Genomic DNA, 23,692 nt, shown 5'->3' with positions numbered 1-23,692 from the left:
CTTTATTGCGGGTATCATCGTTTATGCGATATTCAACATGTCATTGCCTATTCTCCTCATATTTTGCAGCCCTATCTGGTATTCAAACTACAGGCTGATAAAGAGGAGGAAACAGGTGTGCAGGATAATAGAAACAGCATGAAAACAGGGTCACTGCAGGACAGGGGGGAGTGTCAGGATCTGAATATCAGCAGCACATGGGAGAGGTAATAAAGCAGAAAAGTAATGTGAGGATAAGAGAGTGCCTGGCGTTGTGACAGGGAAGTCTACTTGAGGCCTTTATCATCTGATCTAGGGTGTGTCTTTTCTTAATGTGCAACTCATGCATTTATAGAATAAAATGTGTGGGAATTTTTATATCTTACAGCGGCTGGAATAATAAAAGAACTGAACACACCACCTAGGAGAAATTATATTGTAGTAGAGCCACTCCTCAAACAGCGCGATCGTACCATTTGGTGGCCAAGCGTGTAGCCTCTCTTTAATCTAAATGAGATGTGTTTGTTGCCTCCCTGAGCTTCCACACACACTGGAGGAACCGCAGTTTGTTTAAATAGATGTCACAGGCGCCTCTCTCGGATATTATCTAACAGGTTGTGAGGGATTGGTTTTGTTTTTAGCTGAGCTCCGGGGGAATGAGAGGTGCGCAGCGCTCTCCTGAGGGACTACCAGGCAGAGTGTGTGTATGTGTGTGTGTGTGTCTGTGTGTGTGGGGGGGGGGGGGGTAAATTGTTCCCATGACAACCTGACAGGATGGAGGCCTTGAAGCTTCGTCATGTGATGTTTGAGATCTGAGCGAAGGGATTATTTATTACATCCAGAATGACTATGTGGCAACATTTTGGTTTCCTGATTTAATTATCTTTTATTAAACACAATTCATCTTGTGGTTTAAATTGTAGAGTCTGGCAGGACAGAAAAAAAGTAATTGTATATAATATATTTAATTAACTTTCAATCTAACTCTTTGATAGTGTTGCCTTGGAACAAATTAGGCATTGCCTTTATGCATGACGCAGTGGCCTACAGAAAGTAACCATATGGTATGTACTAGTCTCCATGACTACATTTTAATTATGATTATATACATTTTCAGACATTCCCATGTGGTTTGTCTGTAAATTTATTCCTAAAATTCCTGGAAGTCTGCTGTCTAAGCACAAGCTGCAGTGGAGGGCAGTGGGCAAATGTATTTGATGTGGGTCTATGGGCTGGGAGCGGAGCACTGAACTGGTCTGTGTGAATGCAGATGCACAGTCAGCGCTGTTTGTTTAGCTGGCACTGTGGCTGTAGAAGAAACTGGGAACTTTACCCTAACCATCTGAGAAAGACCCGTGTCAGACGCTTAGTGTCCTTACAGGACCCGTCCGATTGAAACATTTACTCACTGTTTTTGTTACTAAGCCAAAAATAAAACTTGGAGCACTAACAGATCAAGTTTCTCGGATTAATAGTATAATAACTGTTTTTCTGGCTATCAGAGGAACCTTTATTTTAGACTGGGTAAAACACAAATTAATTTAGCAGACAAAGTGGAATCAACTGGTGTGAACTGTTTATTCTGGTGACCAAGTACTCATCATCCTCTAAATTACAGTGTTCATATTCCTAGCATAATTGCAAAATAAAAACGTTATTTCATCTCCATTTTTTTCATCTGTTTGATATATAGTGGAGATCCTACAGACATACACTTAAAGCATATATAATATGTATTTCTTATTCGCATATACAGTTCTTGTGCTACTCTTCCAGCTGTAATCCCTAACATTTATGATTGTATAGTCCAGATGTTTTGTCATTTCATAATTTGCAGTTGCACATCCTAAACTATCAAAAGCTTGGTGCCGATAGTTAGCTGTGACATAAATCATTTTTGAGGACAGTGTTGTTTTGTAGCGGAGAAGCCATAAAAAACTTTTGCCGCTTTGACCTTTTTGATCATGGCATTTCTTCCCCTTTGGACTTCACGCTCTTCTCTTCCACATATTCAATTTTCTCCTCGTCGTCTACATTTTCCTCCCTAAATCAGACATGTTGGGTTAGAAAATGGCTATATGGTAATTACATTGAACTTTTACTTGGCTACAGTATGGGTCTTTCTTCACTTAAGACTGCAGGGAAAGCTTAGAAAATTATGTAATGCAATATGACCAAACCACAAAAAGGCCTTGGCTCCCAAGCACTAGTGCTATTCATGATTTTACCGGAAACAGTGGTATTACATAGTGAATGAACAAAACTTTCTAAAAATACTCCCTCTACATACCTGCTGGGAATGGCTTTCTCCGTGCTGCTGTTTTCATCTGTATCCTTCACAGATATAGATGCTTCTTCTCCATTTTCTTCAACAAATTGCTCCTTTAACCCAGCTGTCTTCAGCTTGTTCCTGTATGTCTGCTCTGCGAGATCTTTTGCATTTTTCTGTCAGTAAAAGAAACTCAAAGTTATGCAGGAAGGGCACAACGTGATGTGATTTCTCAGTTTGTAACTCACCTGTTTGACCTGTTCGAAGAGATAAGGGCGTTCGCTAACTCGTGCCTTCATATCCCGTAACTCCCTCGTGTACTCTCTCATCCTTTGTTGGTCAGCCTCTCTTCATGAAAGAGAAGATTATAGTTTGAGCTACTGCGGCAGGAGTTTGAGGTTGTTGTGATGCAAGTAGTAAAGGTTGAAAATGTGGAGAATACCTTGCTGACTTGACCAGTACTCACCGATGGTGCTGAAGTTTGTCATTATACACTTCTTTCAAGCTGCTGTGTGGGTCCAGCAGCTTGGCATGAAGAGAGATTGTCTCCTTCATGGCTTGCGACCTCATTTGATGCTTCCTCAACCACTCTGAACTCTCTTGATTCTTGCTATCCCTCATCTCCATTGACTTTCTGTGAAGGTCAGAGGATGGACCTATTTAGTGTGTAGAAACTATAAAGAGGAACGAAGCATAAAATTCCAAAGACATGTCAAAAATAGTCACCTGATAGCCATGCAGCGCTTCCTTGCAGCATCTGTGATATATGTAGGGAGTGTGTCTGCAGACAGTGACGTTAAGGCCCCAAGTGACTTGCTTCTGCTGATATTACTTTTGTTAGGTAGCTGCGAAGTAGAAAAATCATTAACATATTTGTTAGCTGAAATAAAAACAAATACATCATTTGACCACATATTGCATCCTCAACCTACAGTGTGAAGAAGTGACAACAGAAACGTATAAATCAGTGTGTAGACTGAGGCCAGGTGCATTTATGAAGGTCTTGATACAGACAAATCAGAGAGATGTATGTGTGTGTGTGTGTGTGTGTGTGTGTGTGTGTGTGTGTGTGTGTGTGTGTGTGTATGTATGTATGCATATGTATGTAAGTGTGTATGTATCCAGCCATCCATCCGTCCATCCATCCGTCCGTCCGTCTGTCTGTCTTTGATATTCAATAGAATACAGTTGTGTTTTCAGAGGAACCAATCGGTATAAATCTGTTTCTGTCATTAACTATGAAACACATTTCTACAATGGCCTCTGTGATGTTAATCTACAAATAATGCAACTAAAGTAGCTTTTTTAAGTGCCACACTAAAAACATTGGTAAGTACTATGAGGCAAGTATATATATAGTATTATTCAAATCAGAGGAATTTGCCTAAATACCAGATCTCTGGTGATTGTATAATTTTGGGCAGAGTGAGAAATTATATGAAAGGATGGCAGGAAGGAACATTCACTGATCACAAAGTTCATTCTACCGCTTTGGATTAGTGTAAATTACTGTTATTCTTAGGAAATTACTGTTATATTTATTTCTGCTCGGAAATGCCCTCCTGTGAATCTTCCACCCAGACAGATTTAGGAACATGTATAGGGATGGTCTTGGTGAAATGGGGACAAGTATAAAAAAAAGTGACCATATTACATGGTTATGCTTAGTCAAAACAGGGCTTCAGTTAAACTTAAAAAATGATGAGGTGAAGAAGTAAAAATACAACTGAATATTCCCTCTCTAAAGAGGACCCACTGAACATATTTTAAATAGCTTTCTTGTTCCACAACTGAGGGGACTGGTCTGAACAGCACAAAAAAAATAACACACATAGCCCCACAAGAACTTAACCAATGCAATAAATCCTTAACCATCAAACAAGGACACAGAATAGAAAGTTATATGTGACCTGGTCAAAGTCATTTGTCACATTGTATGAAATAAAAACGTCTTCAGGAGTTGAAGGAGGGCAGGAAGTCACAATAAAGGGTTGTACAGTTGACAAAACTGTTCCCTTGCTCCGAATTAGGCTCTTTATATAAACGAGCAAGGGTTTGGATAATGAGTTTGTCATCTAGAACATGTGAAGCTTTCATTTAAAAAAAGGGAAGGGTATGACAAAGTGGTGGGTGGATGTGTCCTGAGCCATGCATCAAACAGAGAAATGTAAAACTAAAATGTTATGCCATCTGGGCCCGGTGCGTTGGAGTCCTTGATGTCTTCTTATGTAATTCCTCGAGAGATACTGGCTTTTCAAGACAATCTCCATTCTCACATTGGACTTATGTAATATTTTTGTAAAAGTCCTTAATTAGTCTCAGACCTACCTGCCATAGATTGACAGGGGATTAATGACATGCAGATAAAAACATCAAAGCATATCATAGAAAACAACAGAATCTGAATTTAGATCAGCTCGTTTTCTTAGAACCAAACTGAAATAAGTTCATGCATAGACAAGTTAAAAAAGGCAAAGCAATACATCAATGTAATATATTCTTATAGTAAACGAACAGGTGTTTGTGGAAAAGGATGTTTTTTACCTGTGATTTCTCAGGGCTGGTCCTACTTTGCCTTGCAGGGATTGCTGATGTCCTCAGAAAGAAGGGCTGACATTTTATCATGTCTTTAATCTGTGTTTTTCTCAGCCCTTCTGTCTGCAGGGCTTTGTGCAGCCTGCTGAAATCAGGGACCCGCTGGAGGATTTTTGGCTGGAAGCTGGGTCTCTCATCCAGAAAGCCCAACTTTTCTTTCCTGGTGCGCTCAGCAGTGCGGAGTTTGGGGCTTCCTGACACGGTACGATTCTCATGTGGCACTATCGTCTGAGTGGGGATCTGTCTGCAAAGCTCCTGGTCTGCACAGAATTACAGTGAGGTGATGCAGAAGATAAAGTCATTTCACTCAACAGTAGTGTATCAGACATACTGTATACATGCATCCAATACAACATTATATAAACTTTACAACTACTCTTAATGTTGTTTTTGTAAAGGCTACAGAGAAGCCAGCATTGGTACATACTGGTTTATATATTATTAGGGCTGACTGTGACCATGAATTAAAAAAGGAAATGGTAAAGACACATTTTCAGCAACTTCTTTGAGACACATTTAAGTCAGATTCAATTTAACTATGAATTCAAGAACAAGATAAGTCAAATAACATGTGGTATTTATGTTGTCTAGTGCTTATAAAAAGGTTTAGCTTTTAAACTGCATATTCTACTGTATTCTATGAATTTTGAGAAATAGGTTTTAATACCAATTAACATCATCCCATGAATCAAGGAAAACCCACCTTTCGGCCGTGAATCAGACGGGTCTTTGTTCTCTCTGTGTGGAGGTTTCCTTAGAGCAGCAGCCTTGGTTTTCTGGTCTTCTTTGACTTGGTTTAACAACGCTATTAGCTTCTCCCTTTTCTCCTTTTCTTTCTCCTGGAAGCTGAAAGGTCTTTGACAAGAGAGCAAAAAGTCCCTCCTCTGCTCAAGGCCCTGCTTCCTCTCCTTCTTTTTCAGCTCCATCATCTCCTGATAGAGGGGCTGAAAGACGTGGCTGGGCACTGGGCGAGCGCAGAACTTCCTCTGACACTCAGCTGTGGCCTCATCTTCTTTCATCTCTTGTGTTGTCTTAGATAAAGCAAACCGTTCACACTGTGGAGCTTTCCCTGCAGGAGCCAGTGTGGAAGCCCTGACTGAACAGTTCTTCCAGTTCGAAGATAAACAGGCTGGAGGAAATGACTTCTCTGACTGTCTGGGATGGTTCAATGTCTCTTTGCCTGAAGTCAGGGCAGATGTAGAAGTAGATATCCTCATTCTCACATGTCTGAAAAAGGTAGTTGAGAAATTAAATGTATTAAAATTATGACTTAATATAAAATACATTTAAGGAAACCTACTTGGCCTGATGCTTGATTTCATTTCTGGACTCTGAATCCACATCTGTTGACAGTAGAGAGTTCTGATGAATCCTCTTCTCAAGCTCCTCTTTCTGTCTCTTCTCTGTCTCCTGCAGCTGCTGCCTGAGAGTTTCACTAAGGGCCTTCAGATGCTGCTTGAGCATCAACTCTGATCTGAGTCCATCTTCCAGCAAGGTCTCCAACTTCGGCATGTTTCTGAGAGCTGTGACATAAAAATCAGCCGTGAAGGGTTGTTGACTCCTGTTAACTAATCATTATTCTGTTTTGAGTTAGGGTTGAAATGTGAATCCACTTATTTATTATCTAATTTCGATCAAAAGAAATTCAATTGACAACAATCTTGGAATTTAATAAAATTCCAACAAAAAGTTGAACAAACATTACTCGCTCAGTGATTTCTGGATATTTTCTTATTTTGAACCATTGAACTACATTTGAAATAGGGCAGAAACTGAACAGAAAAGATTCATTTGCAACACTTTTTTGATGGACTTTTGATCATTAACATAATGTACCTATGCAATATCAAAAACAGTTCTTGGTTCCAGCTTCTTAAAAGTGCATTTATTTAAGAGTGCTAGATATAAGTGTTTCCTTTTTTTTCTGGAAAGTTATTAAATGTATCTTGTCAATTATTCAAATGAATTCATAATTATTATAGTGAAATCTTAATGTTTTATTTGTTAACAACTAAACGTACACACGAGACCTGCTGACAACTCCTCCAGTGGAAATGGGTTACCATGGCAACCAGATCGTTGTGCTCTCAACCTAGGTCTAGCTGTATTATAATATAAAGTCGATTTAGTAGCTTTCCCTAAGCTATGTTGCTAAATGTATTTACTATAACACTTATATGCTAACCTTCGTTCTATTTATAAACACATTATTAAAGAAATAAAAGTAATAATTAGATGCCAACCTGGTAAAAGACGAGTTTTAGGAAGTGTTTCTCGGCGTCTTCTACGAAACCTAACTTTGAGCAAGCTAAAATTAACGTTATATATCCGCTAATAACACTCACTGCAGCTTATTCGCCAAGCTAATGGTGACTGATGTTGAAATAAAGAGTATAATACAGAGTATTAACTACACCTGAGAGAAAACAAGTATCTTCTCCTACACACTCTCAGTTTTGGTAGCTTTAGCACTGTTTGTGGACAGAAACAGAAACGACGGCGGCCGTGAGAGTCATACGTCTACGCGACAGACGTCTTCTGTGATTGGACACGGAACCCGGAAAGCTTCTACGGTCCATGTTGTCAACAAAAAACATGGCTGGTTTACAGAAGAAGGGACACAGCTGCTGTTATTAAGACACATTCCAGGGGAAACATCCGTCCGATTTTCGTATGAAAGTATCCAGACTTTGAAGTGCTCTTCCTTGTATTTGCGGGGATTGTTCCATATGAAGACAGAGTAAAGGCAAAATCATGCACAAGCTCTCAAGGGCAACACTGGTCCTAAACGGACTTGGTCGGTGTTTTATTGGAAAAAAAGCATGTATCTGCTATACAAATCACCAGCAGAGGATTAGTGTGTGCAGCACATAGCGAGGATTCTGGCAAAAATGAAGTTTATGATGTTATTATATCCGGGGGAGGACTGGTTGGGTCTGCAATGGCATGTTCCTTGGGTGAGTGACAACTTTTGACGTGTGATTCAGCCATTACTAACTAACAGTCACATTATTAATAAAAAAAATGTGTAATCGAAATATGTATTTGTTCATGCAAACCAGCACCACTTTAGATAAACCCATAGAAACGTGTGCGTATTACTCTTAAAGCTACTACAAACTCAATGGTACAATAGGGGGGAAAACAGCTCAATATTGTGCTACCAAAACTGTTTAAACACTCGCAGATTTACCGAAATATATTGTATTCTTACTATAGCAACACTGCTGAGATCGCAACACTGCTGAGATCCACTTATGTGCTGCCAATTTTATACATGTTTTTTGTCAGGCATGGATCCCAACTTGGAGGGTAAGAAGATTCTTTTACTTGAAGCTGGCAACAAGAAAGTGATGGACAAGGTCCCAGAGACCTACAGCACCAGAGTCAGCTCCATCAGTCCAGGCTCCGCCTCCTTCCTTACTGGTAAAGTATACACTTCTACAACCTGGCACAAATACAAATTGTCTTATACTATTTATGGATATGTTATGTTATGATATGTAAGGACAAATTCTACACCCAGAAAATGAATCAAAAAGTGATTTACCTCCCTTCCTGTGAGAAGTGAAATGCCTCCCACAATGTAATCAAGGGATCAGACACTGTCCACTCACCCAAGCTTAGCAGGGATCATACCTGACTGGACTTGTTCCTCCCTGAGCTTGATGGATTGTCTGTGAAACATTTTCTAAGTCTTACATTTGCCGCAGTGGACTCCATAAAAGTAGCTGAACATTACCCATAGACATTGCATTCAGTTATGAATCATTTGATAGTTTAAAAAGTACGGAACAGATCCCTTTTGTAATTTTCCACTGTTTTTAGATCAATTTTTATTTTCTCTCCTACCCTAAAAACAAACAAATACAGGTACAAATGCATAATAATAATCTTTTGGATAAATTCATTTGATTTTTTCAAAGATAAGTTCATCCACATTTATCATGCTTCACGTCTTAATTGTTAGTTAGTTTATGTTTATGGTAAAGCACAGGTTTGCTCAATGAAATGCAGTTATCGTCCCTTTATGCTAAATAAATAACAGCCAAACATTATCATGCATTACATTCCACCATTGTATTTTGAACAGATAATATATGCCCAATGAGAAACAGACAGGCTTGAGCTTTGCTCCACATCTCAAATAACCCCGTTTACCCCATTTATCTGATAAAATATGTTTCCATTGAAATGTCAAGAGAGAATTTGATAAGAATGTAGTGGTGTGTGGTCATGGAGTTTATTGGAAATCCTTTGCTGTGAACTCGATGCCTCCCAGTGGCCCCTGTGCAAAAAGTAAAAGGGAACAACTTGTCATAAGATTATGGAACGTTTCCATCACAACGTTTTCAAATAGTAACTTAAAACAGTGATTTACATTCTTATTCTATTATGTTCAAGGTTAGGTTTATGGTTTGCCATTAAGTCATATGCACTTGATTTCCACTGACTTTTGTTTAATTAATCCAATTCATCTTTTGATTGATTACATTTATTTGCAATACATACTAGGTATACATTGTTGCAATCAATGAGTGTTGTTTGTTGTTCTAAAATGTGTTTCTACACACACAGGTATTGGAGCATGGGATCACATCACACAGATGAGGTGCAAGCCCTATAAAAAGATGCAGGTATGTTGAAATCTTGCATCATAATGTTTCAGTTACTCACGTTTATGTGGTTTAAAGTTCAGAGAAAACAAACAAAAATAAGTAAAGCCTACTTCAGTATGGAGCATCTCTCAAAAACCTTCTTTTACACAACTTGAATTCTTCTTCATGTGTCCTCCAGACTTTCTAGTTTTAAGAATACTGTATGTATTTCTGTCAACCATCAATCACAGCACCATACAATTTGTGGGGAGAAAAATCTGTGACACTCGGCTTCTACTCATTCATTCAGCTTAATGAACAAGCAACACAATACTGTATCATATAATCATGTATATGGTATGTAATTGTTCACATAAAAATGTCTGAAAGCAGGGGTTTCATGTAACATGCATTTTGTTCATTCCTTCGTGCAATTTATGCCATCGTTTTGAGCAGCTTGGCAGGATATGTGGCATAGGAATGCCAAAGAACACAAAGTATATTTATAAAAAAATAAAAAAGAACATTTCCTGGCATATTCAAAGTACTGAAGTTTGACCGTGCAAGTTTTATTTATTAAAGCCATGTTTTCAATGATGGATAAATCATTTTGACGTCCCCAAATTGGTAGTCATTCCCCACATCTTATAATTTGGAAGATTCATGTGAACAACGGGAAGAAGATGAAAGATTAGGAGAGCGGTTGTTTGCTGCAAAGTGAACCCGCTTTACGGCTGTGGGTGCAAGCTCAGTCGCTCTTGTAAGATGTGGTCGGTGTGAACCAAACACCCGACCGCAGGGTTTCTCTCTGGGCCTAAGATGTCATCATGCAGTGCCTTACAGTGATTATGGTAGTATACCTCTCCCATTATACCTTCACTCTGCTACCACTGCTTTGGCTTGTTTGCCGGTTGAATCTCAGTCATATACATTTCACTGGAAAGTATGCGCTGCACATCAGCTCCAAATAACATTCTTTCCATGCAGTAAAATGCTCATCCACATTTAATGTCCAGTAAGCATTGAGGGTTTAGATTGGTAACACAAGGGAAACAGACTTTTTTTCCATTAAAGCATCATTTTGGCTACCTTTTTCTGTATAAAGTTGCAAGTAGGTTTATTGTTTGAATCTTTAAGTATGTAGTAACGCATTCTTACCCAAAAGCTGCATCATTTCACCCAGCACTAAACAAAACCAAAACAATTTTTGGGCTGGTCTCCGTAAATCTTTCTTCCTAACCACTTATCACAAGTTGCAAACCCACTGCCATTAGTGGTTTTCTGTAGGGTATGTCCCCCTACTTTATGGCAAGTTGGAAAAAGTAGTGCAGCAGCATATTACTGCAGAATGAAGGGTTTTGTCACCATAGTTACACCCCAGGAGAGGATTAACCTTGTACAAACACTTTTCACCCCCTCATGTTTAAGTCAAATAGTACTTTCAGGGTTGGAATTACAGTAACCTAAAACTATATCTCATTCTCCCACTTTCGGTTGCGGATAAATATTGACTCCCTCTTTATGTTCACAAACATGTCATTTGTTATTTGTGTTTCCAAGAAAATGTTTTCCAAAAATCCACATCACAAAATGTCATTTGGTCTTGTACCTCAGAGAGCTCCATTAAGCTGAAGTCAGTCAAGCAGCCAGAGGGTGTAGGTGACCCTCATGGCTCTTGGTTGATGTATGTAGGCTGTGCCAACCTTCGACAGCAGCTAACCACTTTGATGTGTTCAGCTCAATGAAGCTGCACTTCTCTGCCCAGCTATAAATAGGGAGAGGGGATTCATTTAAGGATGGAGTTGTAGACCACAGGCATAATGGGTCTCTCATTTAGGTTTGGGACGCCTGCTCAGATGCCCTGATCACATTCGATAAGGAGAACCTGGAGGACGAGATGGCATACATCGTGGAGAACGACATCGTTGTGGCTGCTCTCACTAAACAGCTGGACAGCCTTTCTGGTAAGCACAGCCGTTATGATTAAAACATGAAGCCCCACAGAGTATGCAGTAGTGCTCTGTACGACCTCATGATTCCTGTTCCATCTGCCTAATGGACATTGAGTCTGGCAGCTGATGCAGCCACATTTATTCCATCCTTTCCCTGGGTTTTGTTTATTTGTACTCTTTCCCGGTGACTGTTTTTAAAGACAAGTTAAGCCCATGGAGCCATTTCTGTTTTTCCTGCAATTTCAATCAAACCCTCACATTTTGGGAGCTGCCGGGCCCCGGCACCCTCTAAGGACACGTGAAGTGGTCCAGTGACCTATTTGAAGTTGCCATGTGCTCCCAAACTTCACCACCTCTTAAGACACGCTGACGGTGTATGGTGCTGTAATGCTGTTGACATCAGACCAACTTTTGTGAGGTTCGCAAATAAAACTTTGCCCTGCTACGTGCTTGACAGTTAAAGTGGCATATTTATAAAACACTTTTCAACATTATGCACCAAACAACGGATGTGTGGTAACGGCACGTTTTCTGCCTCATGTGCCTTGCACTTTGTCCGCTTCTCTCTCTATCCTCCCATTTTAGCCGTGGTGTTGTTACGCTCAAGATGCAGTACATGAAAAGTGTGAACCACGACAGCTGGTTTCAATGAAACGCTGCTCTCCATGCCCTGGAAACCCATACTTGACATTAGTGTTCAGAAACCGGTAGCAGATCTGTGCATGGGTCCCAATTCAAGTCGGCATGAGGCGGCGTAGCTCGGGATACTTTCATGTTTGGGTTGTCCTGCTGCTGATGTTTTAGGAAGAGCGCGAAATCCAAAAAGCAGGCAGCATGTGCAAAGTGTGGCGTGGTGTTTTGGTAGATAAACACTATTAGTTAGTACAAGGTGGCTGGCCAAGACCATTACGAAGATTGTCAAATGTCAACTTTTGCAGCTACTGTGTGCCAGGGAGGAAAACCAATGATGTTTTATGAGGTGGTTTATAGATCTTCCACTGCTTTGGCTGCAGGAAAAGCATCCTCTCGTTTTGGACATAGAAAGTAGTAAAGCACTGATTTAGTGTGATGCTACAAACACACAACTGAAGATTGATCCTCTTGTTGTGAGAGCCACACCAGTTGCCATTTTATTTTAAGAACAACTGCTTTGTTTTTCTTTTCAGTCGCCTTTGTAGTCACAATGTTTATGTCCTTGTTGTTTGTCAGATAACGTGCAAGTTTGGTACAGGTCCAAGGTGGTGAAGTATGCGTGGCCAATGCCCCACCAGTCAACAGACTCCATCCCATGGGTCAAGGTCACATTGGCCAGCGGAGAGACGGTTCAGACAAAGCTGTTGGTCAGTTAACCGATCATCAAAAACTATGATTCTTCATTTCTTTTAGTCCTTTTTGTTTTTAACAGACTACTTTTGCTCGTCTGTTTTCAGATTGGTGCAGATGGACCAAACTCAATGGTTCGGCAGGCCCTGAGGATACCCACCATCAAGTGGAATTATGACCAATCCGCTGTGGTCGCTGTGCTGAATCTATCAGAGGTGAGCATCACATTTAACACATACCACCCACATTTTATATTTCTAAAATATATACTCTTAAGCAAGCACTATTGGGTGTTACTGAGTGAATTTACTGTTAAGTGTTTTTATTATGATAGTAATTTCATTGTCAAATCCACCCAGAAGTACCCTTTGTAATATCTTGTTATTTATGTGCAAGATATGTAATTAGAAATGTGTGCCATACAATGCAATGCCACAATACTTCAGTATAATATTTAATTAAATCTGATTTGTGTGTTGTACAGCCCACAGAGAACAATGTCGCATGGCAGAGGTTCCTCCCAACGGGACCCATTGCAATGCTACCGGTAATACATCTGCATTATTTACTGCAGTATTTTTTTCTTCTCAAAGTGTCCTCGGGTCTCATAAGTATTTGATATCTCTTCACTGACCCCGCTCTGTGCGCTGCAGCTGTCGGACACAGAGAGCTCTCTGGTGTGGTCGACCAGCCATCGACTTGCAGAGGAGCTGCTGGAGCTGGATGAGGAGAGCTTTGTCGACGCTATCAACTCTGCCTTTGTGAGTCATGCCTTGAAGTCTTACCATTAAACTGCTGATGTTTTTTTTATTGTCAATCTAGAAGATATTGCAACATCTGTATTTGTGCTACATGTGGCAGGGATTCTCCATAGACCCACTTAAGTGTTGAGCTGTTTTTCTGTGACTCACAAACAATGCTGTCATTGTTTGGCCCTAAAATTATACAATACTAATACTTCACTAAGAGAATGGCATACCTATCCATTTTTCTTGTGTTTGGAGAAACTCCTTTTTCCCAAGCTGGCTATTTTTACTGGGCCTGCTGATGGACGGGGTCACCACGGTTGAGTCACGTTTGGTTTCAGGCCTGGTTTGCTAATTAAACCTGTGGTTTCCCAGTGTTGACCATTACTGCATGGAATGTTTTCAAACAGAGCTAATTCAGCTGCATAGCCAGGCCGGCATCTTCTTTTAATTAGCCAAGCTCTCAAAGCCCTGCCAAACCAGTTAGTTAGGGAGGGGAAAAAGAGCACTTTCGCTGGCCTGGAGTTCAGCTTTACTCCTATGTCAGTTAATTTATTTGTCCACTCAAAGAGATAATGTCTGTTTTGTCTCTCTTCTGGTCGTTATTCATTCTGTGTGAATATGTCTCTGTCTGTTTGTGCACTAACAGTGGAGTAATGAGAACCAGTCAGAGCTGATTGAGACGGCCGGCTCTCTGTTCCGCAGCGCCCTGTCGGTTATTCTGCCGTCCGCAGGTTCCCCTCGACAGCTTCCCCCCAGTGTGGCGGGGATCGGCCCCAAGTCCAGGGTCATGTTTCCTCTGGGCATCGGTCATGCCTCAGAGTACATCAGGCACCGCGTAGCTCTCATTGGGTAAGATATTCCTAAGGAAAGTAATGTTTTACACATGAGGGTTCCACATTTTGTCAAATACTGGTAAAACAAATATAGGAATAGGAGATTTTTGAGTACGTATAGGAGTTGTTAATTGTTTTCTGTACTAATGTTTTAGTTGATTAAGGAATGTAACTTTTTACGCTAGTGCACTAATACAATTTGAGATACTTGTTCTTTACTTGAGTCTTTTTTATTTCGTATATTATTTTCTTATACCTTCAATGCAACTTATAAATGATGATGTTTTATCATGGATTCAGCTACCAGGCAGTATATAACGTTTTTGAAATTAGCTCCACCTTTACTAGCCACTACATTAGTGATGCTTACACAATAATTCATCAATAATTTTAATCCAGTGATATAGTTATATTATTCAGAATGGGCCACTCTGCGTAATGAGTACTTTTACTTTGGTATTTCTAAGTATATTTTGATACATAAATTCATACTTTTACTTGAGCAACAGTTAAACTTGTACCTCTAGTATTTTTACTTTGTGGTTTTTGCTTCTTTTTTTTTAGCAAGAGATATTATTTCTTCTCCATCACTGGTTTTTCTCAGAATGTTAAGGAATGACACGTTTAGGCACAGTGCATAAAATAGCCCTCTGTGAGTGGAATGCATATGGACAGAGGGATATGTTTGTCTTTGCAGGGATGCAGCCCATCGTGTCCATCCTCTGGCGGGTCAAGGAGCCAACCTAGGCTTTGGGGATGTGGCTTGCCTTACAAAGCTCCTCAGCCAGGCAGCCTTTGACGGGAAGGACTTGGGTCAGTGAGAACTCTAAACAGACACAAGCGCTGCAAACCATAGTGGTTTCCCCTCAGCTCTTTTCCATAGCCCCAACTCAAATGCATGCTGTTGATCCAAATTATAAAAAGCAACAGCTTTCCCGGCATCTATGTAAGTTGCGTTTTGAAAAGAATTAAATGCTGTTATGAGAAATGTAGTTTTTTTTTTCCACTGTTCTTTTCCCTGAAGTCAAAGCACCAGTGTTTTGACTTAATGAAGAAAACATATGACAGACACACACAAGCTTATACTTTGTATTCTTATAATAACCCCCAGTCTTTCTTTGTTTGTGCAGGGGCAATACAGCACCTGTTAGAATATGAAACTGAACGCCAGCGGAAAAATCTTCCCATGATGGCTGCCATCGACCTCATGAAACGCCTTTACTCTACTAACGCCGCTCCCGCTGTTCTCCTACGCACCTTTGGTCTACAGGCCACCAACATGCTCCCAACGCTTAAAGTAAGCTCCTCTTTTCTAGTTTCTACATCCAAACATATCCTCCTGTAGATTCCAGTGGACCTCATAGATAATATCAACCACCTATCAAACCTGAACTCCGCCCCCAACCTGACCCCACCCTCCACCCTCATTTCTGATTACACAGAGCTTTACTTTAAAGCTAAAAGCTTACTAGCGGTGTCTATAATTTTAAGGGTTCTGAACCTACTACTATGGAATCTAAGTTTAGCCCCAAATTTAGTGTTACCAAAAGTGTGTGGGTGGGGTGCTGGGCTGGCCCTAGGGCAGCGGACAGCGGTGTTGGCTTGTGTTTTCACACCCCTTTTATTACCGACCACTCATGTGAAATGACTTTATTCCCTACTAAGTGATTCAGACCAACACAACTGTAACTGGTTGTAAAGCAGTTCACTATGGAGGCACAAAAGTTAAACGTGACTTTTTTCCATATTAAATGTTGTGAGTTTTCTGGTCTACAGGTCTTGTTTAGAGCCTAGCAGTGCCACGCACTTGTTACAGGCTTTTAGTACGCGTGACTCAAAGGTTACAGAGTTTCTGAGTTTGTGTCTTTTTTCCTCTACAGGAGCAGATCATGTCATTTGCAAGCAAGTGATGCTTTCGTTTTCGCTGGATCTTTAAAGACTATAAGAAGCTGTAAAATGTGTGAATGTAGAAACAAATAAATACAGAGATATATTTTAACTCTTGTTAGTGTCTTCTTTCTTGTCTTTGGTGCAAAATTAACCCGCATCGACAACAATACATGGCAGCTTTCCTGAGCATATCATAAAGTGTCAATGCTAGTCTACAGAAAGCAGAAGAATGGCAGAGTAGACTTTAATATCTGTTTATTTAATCGCAAGTAAAATTGTTATTGTGATATTGAGCGTTATGAATCATTTTCCTCATATTGAGCAGCTCAGGTGAAGGCAACAGTTATTAGACTGAAGGGTCCAATGTTTGTAGTTTGATAAAAAGCTACATTTTTTGCTCAATTTAAAGGAAAGATTAATGTTTACTTGACTGACAATTTTGACAAGAAGTCTGTCCATATATAAAAATGTAAAAGTACACAGAGTACATTTTTCATGTTTTATTACAACATACATGTATACAATACACTTTTCACTGGATTTAATAAAAACAGCATTTAACATATTGTCAGTCATCTTGTTATTCATTCTGAAACATACATACAGGTATATCGGAGCAACTGTGCAGCACAACGTTTTTTGCAACGTAAAAGCAGTTCCTGGTTAAGATTTCACTAATACAAGTTTACATTACCGGTATGTATATACAGCAGTAGTTATTTTACATGTTGAATACTGAAAGAACAGCAAAGCGTGGTTTAAAGAACAGTTAGATGGATATGTTAAGAGTTAATGTTGGATAAGGATAATTCAAATACACTTAATTATATAAAGTTATATAAATATTTGTACAGTTCACAAGAACATTCAAAAACAGAATTCATTACTAATGTTTTTGAGAAAACGGCATCAAATTAAAGAGTTGGGTTGTAAAGGTTTTACTTTTTCTGTTTAAATTTTTTCTGTTTTTAATAGCTGTAAATTACATTGTTTGATTCACTAGCCATGCTTTATGAGAGGTTATTTTAACCGCTTGTCTAAGATAAAGTTTGACCTTGGGCCCCTGCAACTAAGCAATGCTGGATAAGGCTCTTTCCACTGTAGACCAAACAAACAATAATGTCTGGACTTTAAAACTATAGACATTAAGCTCATACATGTAACAGCTATACAATTCAGTCTCCGAGAGGCCTCTCCACGGCGCTCTCTGAAGTCATGGTCAATCCTTCTCTAGTTGACGAATATATACAACTCTGTTGTCGATATCAAAGCAAATGTCTTAGCTACACTATCTGCAAATAAAGTGTTATGTGCAAAGTCAAAGAAAAGAAGCTGTATGGTTATTAACTGCTCTATTTCCAATAAGGGCTATGAGGCAATGAATTCAGATTCTGTAAAATAATTAACCCCTAGAAAGAGAAGAAAGTTGATTTACAAGCAAGAAAGATTAATGCGATTTCTGCAACTAGTCTCTAAATAAATCCCACTGCACTGTACAGTGAACACCAGGACCATAGTAAGTACCAATATACCATGCTGGTTACCCTCCACACTTAACAGGCAGGCGAGAAAGACATTTCAGATCAGACACCCTTATACGGAATCAAAAATGTAAACGTTTTAAAAAAAATAAAGTCAGCCCACCAGTTATGAGCTCAACATACAGTAGAAATAGCTGGCCTTATAAAAATATAGTGATTTCTTTTTTCAACAGTTCTCGGAGTATTCGCAGGTTGAGGGAAAATGAGGAGGAGGGGCGAGGTGGGACCAGGTGTGTCTGATCAAGGGCAGATGGATGATGAAAATAACAAACTGTCCCTCTCAGTGCCGGCTGCAGTGACAGCGAGCTGTCCTTAGTGGATGTTAAGGTTTCTGAAGTAGTCAAAGGTTGCCCCCAGGGCCCAGCTCGTCTCCACGTTGTTCACCTTTTTGGCTAGCTATTGAACAGAGTGACAGGGGGGGTCATTAAAACCACAACAAAACCATGTTAATACTGTAAAGACAGAAGATGAACATTTTGTGATGTAGCTTTTCATATTTTTTATGTCTTAGACTCCCACTCTCCATTCAGTAATGTAGCACTGAGTCACTCACCTGCAGCACAGTGCTGTCCTTGAAGCCAAAGCCCTCCTTTAGCAGACAAGTGATATATGTCATATCCATGCAGAGGAAGGGGCTGATAGCACGGTACTTGGTCATTTTGTTGCACACTGCAAACACAAATAGCAACAGGTTTAATACACAACCGACAAAAAAAGGCATATGACACCTTGTTGTTTTATATAATGGAGTCCCTTTCGATGTTTTAGCAAATAAACAGCTTTTCTAACCCCTATGCTACATGATTAAAAGATAACCTTGCTGTTTTGTTTGGCTGAATAAACAGGGAGGTGCGAGGAGAAGGGCTGGGGGTCAGCACAAGGCTGCAGAAGGGTGGCGGTGTTAAACTACCCTGTACACGTGTTTGTGTGTCTCAGTATGTGTCAGCCCCCAGGTGGTGTGTGGCTGTCAGGTGCCCGACTGCCTGCACCAGACAGACATCTTCAGCTCAGCTGCCAGCCTGAGCCAGACATGTTCCTCGAGACCATGTGACAGTATTCTCACAACACAAACAGCCTTACATAACACATCAACTCCTTCCTACTTGCTAAAATCTGGTTCTACATGGACATTGCAAGTGTCAATCAGTCAAGCTAATGAGCGTTAAAATGTTTTATAGTTGTGTTAACATGTATTTCATCTTTTATAAACTACATTTGTCTTATAATCCATCTCCATAGTACATTTTACGGCTGTACTAAATGATTTTCGACAGGATGGGTTCTGCCAAGTGTTTGGGTACGAATAAAGGTTTAGTGTTTTTGCTGTTTAGAGCCTGGACTGTTGCATTCAATTCAGCGGTTAAAGGACTGATATATATAACTTGTAGATTGTTGGGTTCATTCACATGTGTATGAAACCCTCAAGAAGATAACATGTAACTCTTACCTTCTTTGGCTCTCTTCTTAAAATCCCTGACTTCCACCGCACCACCTCGACTGCCATCTGCGCAGAAAAAACAAACATGCAATTTGAATACCTATTTTGTGCAGGGGAAGATAATTAGCATGAAAGACGATGGCACTGGAAGGTTACTCTTTGGTCTGCGCCCACTCACCGATGAGGCCAGTTTCCACAGCTCTGTCGAAGTAGTAGGAGAAGGCGTAGAAGATACTGCTGCCCTTCACTTCATAAGGCTGGTGCACTATTCCTTTGATTACCTTCATAACCTCATAGTAGCACAGCTTATATCCTGCATAGCCTGTAGAGACAGAAATGGTTAATGTAGACAAAATAAGACTTAACTGATATAGGGCATGTTTGAGTAAACATGGAGTTAAAGGTGTTTTGGGGCAGCGATGTTTGGAATGCCATTGTGAGTCTGGAGACTCAGTTTGAGGTTAGAGTGTCTGAAGCTGGGGGTTCACCATATAACATACAAGGGAAGCCCCAGAAGGACAAGTTTCACACAGCCCCATCGGTATGGTTGGCTGAATTGTGCCGGCAAAGCCATGTGATGACAAGAGCAGCAGAGAGTGCTGTCTATTTTTACCACATAATTGTGAGCGGTCCAGATCAAGCCGCTCGTTACACAAAAAAAATAACAACTCAGGGACAAGCCCAGCATCTTTTGGCTACTTGACTGTGGTATGGGAGTGACTGCCTTATTTGTGAAGTTAACTGACAGTTTTCTTTTCGTTTAAATACAAGGTTGACTGCAGTATAATTGTTCAAGAGGGAACACAGAGAGAGAGAATGACAAAACATGCGTTTGGAGCCAAGGTTACAGAAACTTCAGCACATAAATGTTCTCATGAGAGAGTGTATTATACTGTACTCCATTGTGTACTGGAGTTGAGAAAGGAATGTGTGGATCACTTCATCCAAGCACTGGGAATGCAATCTAAACCTCAGGGTGCTTTTATCTTACCGTCAGGAATCCCGCTAACTTTGTAGGTGGTTCCACCAAAAGTCCAATTTTCTGTGAACTTTTTCGGGAGGCAGGAACTTGTGAAGACTTTCCAATCTAGACCTGGGAAAACAAAAACAAGAAACAGTTTTGTTATCTTTGTTTTTTTACATTTATGAAAAAATGGCCCAGACGGCGTATAGGGAGGCTGTAAAAAGTAATTTACCATCGGCTCCTAGTGCTCCAAGGGTCGCCAGTCGAGCCGCATATAGTCCATTTCCCAGGTAGCTATTTGATATTGACAGAGAGTTATGATTTGTTTTTCAGATAGAATACTAATACGAGTTAAGGAATTAACAATATAGCATCTTCTTTGTCTGTTATTTACCTGTGTGTGTAGAGTTGATAGCTATGTTCGAAGAGGTTGAAATTAGAAATATAAGTGGCGGGAGCGGACTGAATCGTTTTCTGTTGGATAAAAAAATGTTTAGTGTTGCATTTTTGTTAGGAAATTATTTAAACAAGCTTATACACCACATGAAAATAAGTCACCTTTGACTTGGGAAGGAACGTGATCTGTGTAGAACCTCCACCTAAGTCCAGGATGCCCACTGTCCTTCTTGTGTTGGAGTACAAGTGACCTATGGAGAATAAGCTCAACGTTAATCATGATAAGGTGCCATACATCTGCAGTGAAACATACACAGCATACTGTGTGTTACTGTAGCTTAATCACCAGTTTTAGTTAGAATTTCTTTCCATTCGCCAACCACTACTGTCAGGATGATGCATGCTTGCAGATTACATTTTTCCCCACCGAGAGGGAAAAACATTTATAGTTTTCAGATAAAGGTTGTACTTTAAAATAAATGTGATGATTCCATAGCTGTGTGAAAAACGTGAGGAAATGTTGCTTGTTTTTGTAACCTGTTTGGGGTCAGTGACTCATAACTTCAGACAGGAGACAAGAGTCTTTCACTGCCGGGCTTCTGTGTACACTGGAGCCTCAGATATGAGCCTCCTGACCACTAACACCACCATAGCAAAACACAAGCAATGTCTTACCTGTAAGGAAGTTCACTGTGACCCAGGCGAGGACTCCTAAAACAGCACGTGGGTGAAAATGTCTGTATTAGTATAAAAGTGATTACAACGGATCTAGGCTCAACTTTCACATTTAAATGTCTTAACTTTTTAGTTCAGCTCTCTTTCATTATGCTGATATTAAAGTTGGTGTAACCAAAATGCAGACCAGCCCAGGTAATTACAATTGTCTCGGATGTCAAGTTATTGCGCTCATAAAGTAAGGATAATGAATGGCAGATACTGTATGATGAAACATTACATTGTGAGGGTGTCTTAATGAGTGATGTGGAGGATCGCACTAAATGATTGGGCGTGGGGCAACAACTCACACTGGTATACTTATTTGTCTCAGTGAGGTAGAAATAGAGCTCTTGTAAATACAATTATAAAAGAAGCATTGTCTGATGCATCCGAGATTAAGACAGGCACTTAAAGCACCTGGTCAAATGTAACTGTCTTAAATAAAACTAATACAAATGTTATGTTTTGTTTATTATATATAGTAAGACATTTGTTACAGGACATTGAAAGTTAATTTACCTTCTTTTGCTCCGTTCATGATAGAAACGCTGTTGTTTGGCACGAAGAAAGGGGACTCGTCAAAAACCTCTTGCACCTGTGGAATGGATATATAACAGTTATCTGCCGGATCTGTTAAAAAAATGCAAAGATCTAAGGCTACACACACAAATAGTTTGCTGTTGGCCGGATAAGTCTATTCAGGCTCTGGTTCTGTTTAAGAGTGACAGATAACCTAACCACAAGCATGGCTGGAACAGTAGCCTGGATTTAATACTCTAAATGACAAAATATGGTTACTCCACACAACCTCACAACAGCTGTTTTTTTGCAACATGATAGGCACCAAATGGGCAGACTTGCTGCTTTTTTTCAGTGACACTTGTAAGCACTTAGTGGTTTCTCATCCCGTTCCATGGCGGGACGGGTGCTGTTTATACCAAACTGTCTGAGGGCAGAGAGAAAACGTGCCTCACCTCCTTCAGAAGAGCATTTGCCTTATCCTCAGGCAGCAGACGCAAACCCGCTGTGGCCTTCAGGACCACCGGCGTCCTCCTCCATTCCTCCTCCGGCACTGTCTTCTTGGCAATTTTCAGCAACTGGCGGATAGTGTTGCCACCCTGCGGAAAAGATGACAATCAGTTACAGGCAGCGTAATCATCAAAAGGTGGAAAATTTCATAATCAAACTAAGATATTTCTTCAGTGGTCAAAGTCTTTAAAAACATGTGTAAATCACAGGTAGCAGACAGGAGTGGGAAGCAATGACAGCATCAGAAGCAGGCATTTTTTGTAATTACACACTGTTTACATCACATGAACCCAACCCAGAGAAAATCCCAGTGGTTTTGCAGACTGTGAACTACTCCCTAATATACCTGATAATTAATATTGATTGATGGTTTAAACATGCATACATACCTCCTCGGGGTTATCTTTATAAGCAGAAAGTCCAGGCTTTACGGCATGGTACATTTCATTGTCCAGAACTGGCAGCTCAACTAAAAAAGAAGTCAGTGTCAGTGAACAGATCGTAAACAAGAGGAATACTACTGGGATAAAACAGAAACTCAACGACATGTAATTGCATATTTTTCCTTTTGCAACTCATGATATTTAGACTATATCATCTACACCCTGACCTGCTGCCTACACAGATGAGTCAGACAGTTAAAATTAAAAGTGAACTTCAGCCACTTTTAGCAGCTGTATTGCTCTGGCCCTGTGCCCATGCATGTTTTTTCTCACACCACACAGTGAATGACCTAACAGCAAGCAGACAGAGTGGGAGCCAGCAGCATTTGCAAATCTCTACTATTGGTTTAGAGTAGAGAGAGAGAAAGTGGTGCACTTACCAGGGTCTTTCTGGATGAATTTATAGATGTGGATCCTGCTGCCCGTGCTCCCAGCGTCAAACATGATCCCGTAGAAAACCCGGCTCGTGTTGACGGGGGAAGACGCTTCAATCACCTGATGGAAAACATCAGATAGGTGGTTGGGCTCAGGTGCAGGATGCACGACTTCGGGCACCGGGTGGAAAGCCTCTGGTATGGGGTGGAGGACTTCAGGTGCCGGGTGGAACACCTCGGGGATCACGGGGTAGATCGGCTCCCCGTGCTGTGGGACTACAGGCTCCGGGTTGGAGACCTCAGGGAGGAGGTTTTCCGCGTTGGCAGAGTGCTCCCGGTAGCGGTAGAAGTGGGGGACGTAGCGGTGGTGCCTGTAGTAAGTCGCCTCCACTATGAGGCTCCCAGCCAGGAGCAACAGGGAGAAAGTGAGAAGCATGCTCGGCGTGGCCATTGTTTTCACAGCCGGGAAAAGAAAGAGACAGGAGTAGGCTACAGATGAAGAAGAACAAGAAGAAGAAGAAGATATGGTGGATGCTGCTGGAGTTAAAGATTGACAGGGGCCCCGCAGAAAGAGAGGAGTGGAGATGGAGAGACGCAGAGTG

General features: G+C 40.5%; 3 protein-coding genes across 5 annotated transcripts; 1 reads left to right on the top strand and 2 right to left on the bottom strand.

Annotated features, from left to right (window-relative positions):
• Positions 1 to 1,613: 1,613 nt before the first annotated feature.
• On the bottom strand, positions 1,614 to 7,620 carry fam161b (FAM161 centrosomal protein B). 3 transcript variants are annotated; one of them, XM_063909413.1, is made up of 9 exons: positions 7,087 to 7,620; positions 6,144 to 6,366; positions 5,547 to 6,070; positions 4,793 to 5,103; positions 2,975 to 3,093; positions 2,715 to 2,882; positions 2,497 to 2,596; positions 2,270 to 2,424; positions 1,614 to 2,023 (listed from the first exon to the last, which is right to left on the bottom strand). In XM_063909413.1, the coding sequence occupies exons 2-9, from the start codon at positions 6,353 to 6,355 to the stop codon at positions 1,942 to 1,944; spliced, it is 1,671 nt and encodes a 556-aa protein (XP_063765483.1). In that variant the 5' UTR covers positions 6,356 to 6,366; positions 7,087 to 7,620; the 3' UTR covers positions 1,614 to 1,941. The 3 variants fall into 3 exon arrangements, with proteins under 3 accessions (XP_063765483.1, XP_063765484.1, XP_063765486.1); XM_063909414.1 differs by having other exon boundaries at positions 7,260 to 7,620; XM_063909416.1 differs by lacking the exons at positions 1,614 to 2,023; positions 2,270 to 2,424 and having other exon boundaries at positions 2,497 to 2,594.
• On the top strand, positions 7,342 to 16,297 carry coq6 (coenzyme Q6 monooxygenase). Its single transcript, XM_063909418.1, has 12 exons — positions 7,342 to 7,800; positions 8,135 to 8,269; positions 9,422 to 9,480; positions 11,279 to 11,405; positions 12,603 to 12,733; positions 12,824 to 12,931; positions 13,201 to 13,263; positions 13,370 to 13,477; positions 14,112 to 14,314; positions 14,996 to 15,111; positions 15,429 to 15,595; positions 16,179 to 16,297. The coding sequence occupies exons 1-12, from the start codon at positions 7,785 to 7,787 to the stop codon at positions 16,206 to 16,208; spliced, it is 1,263 nt and encodes a 420-aa protein (XP_063765488.1). The 5' UTR covers positions 7,342 to 7,784; the 3' UTR covers positions 16,209 to 16,297.
• Positions 16,298 to 16,673: 376 nt separating this feature from the next.
• entpd5a (ectonucleoside triphosphate diphosphohydrolase 5a) lies at positions 16,674 to 23,692 on the bottom strand. The gene is made up of 13 exons (XM_063909417.1): positions 23,097 to 23,692; positions 22,663 to 22,742; positions 22,219 to 22,362; positions 21,764 to 21,839; positions 21,203 to 21,238; positions 20,690 to 20,778; positions 20,526 to 20,605; positions 20,364 to 20,425; positions 20,159 to 20,260; positions 19,346 to 19,489; positions 19,177 to 19,233; positions 18,283 to 18,398; positions 16,674 to 18,125 (listed from the first exon to the last, which is right to left on the bottom strand). The coding sequence occupies exons 1-13, from the start codon at positions 23,539 to 23,541 to the stop codon at positions 18,042 to 18,044; spliced, it is 1,515 nt and encodes a 504-aa protein (XP_063765487.1). The 5' UTR covers positions 23,542 to 23,692; the 3' UTR covers positions 16,674 to 18,041.

This window comes from Eleginops maclovinus, chromosome 19, assembly GCF_036324505.1.
Source record: "Eleginops maclovinus isolate JMC-PN-2008 ecotype Puerto Natales chromosome 19, JC_Emac_rtc_rv5, whole genome shotgun sequence".
Taxonomy (NCBI): Eukaryota; Metazoa; Chordata; class Actinopteri; order Perciformes; family Eleginopidae; genus Eleginops; species Eleginops maclovinus.
The sequence above is the reverse complement of the archived record's forward strand: the minus strand, read 5'-3'. Positions and strand labels throughout refer to the sequence as shown.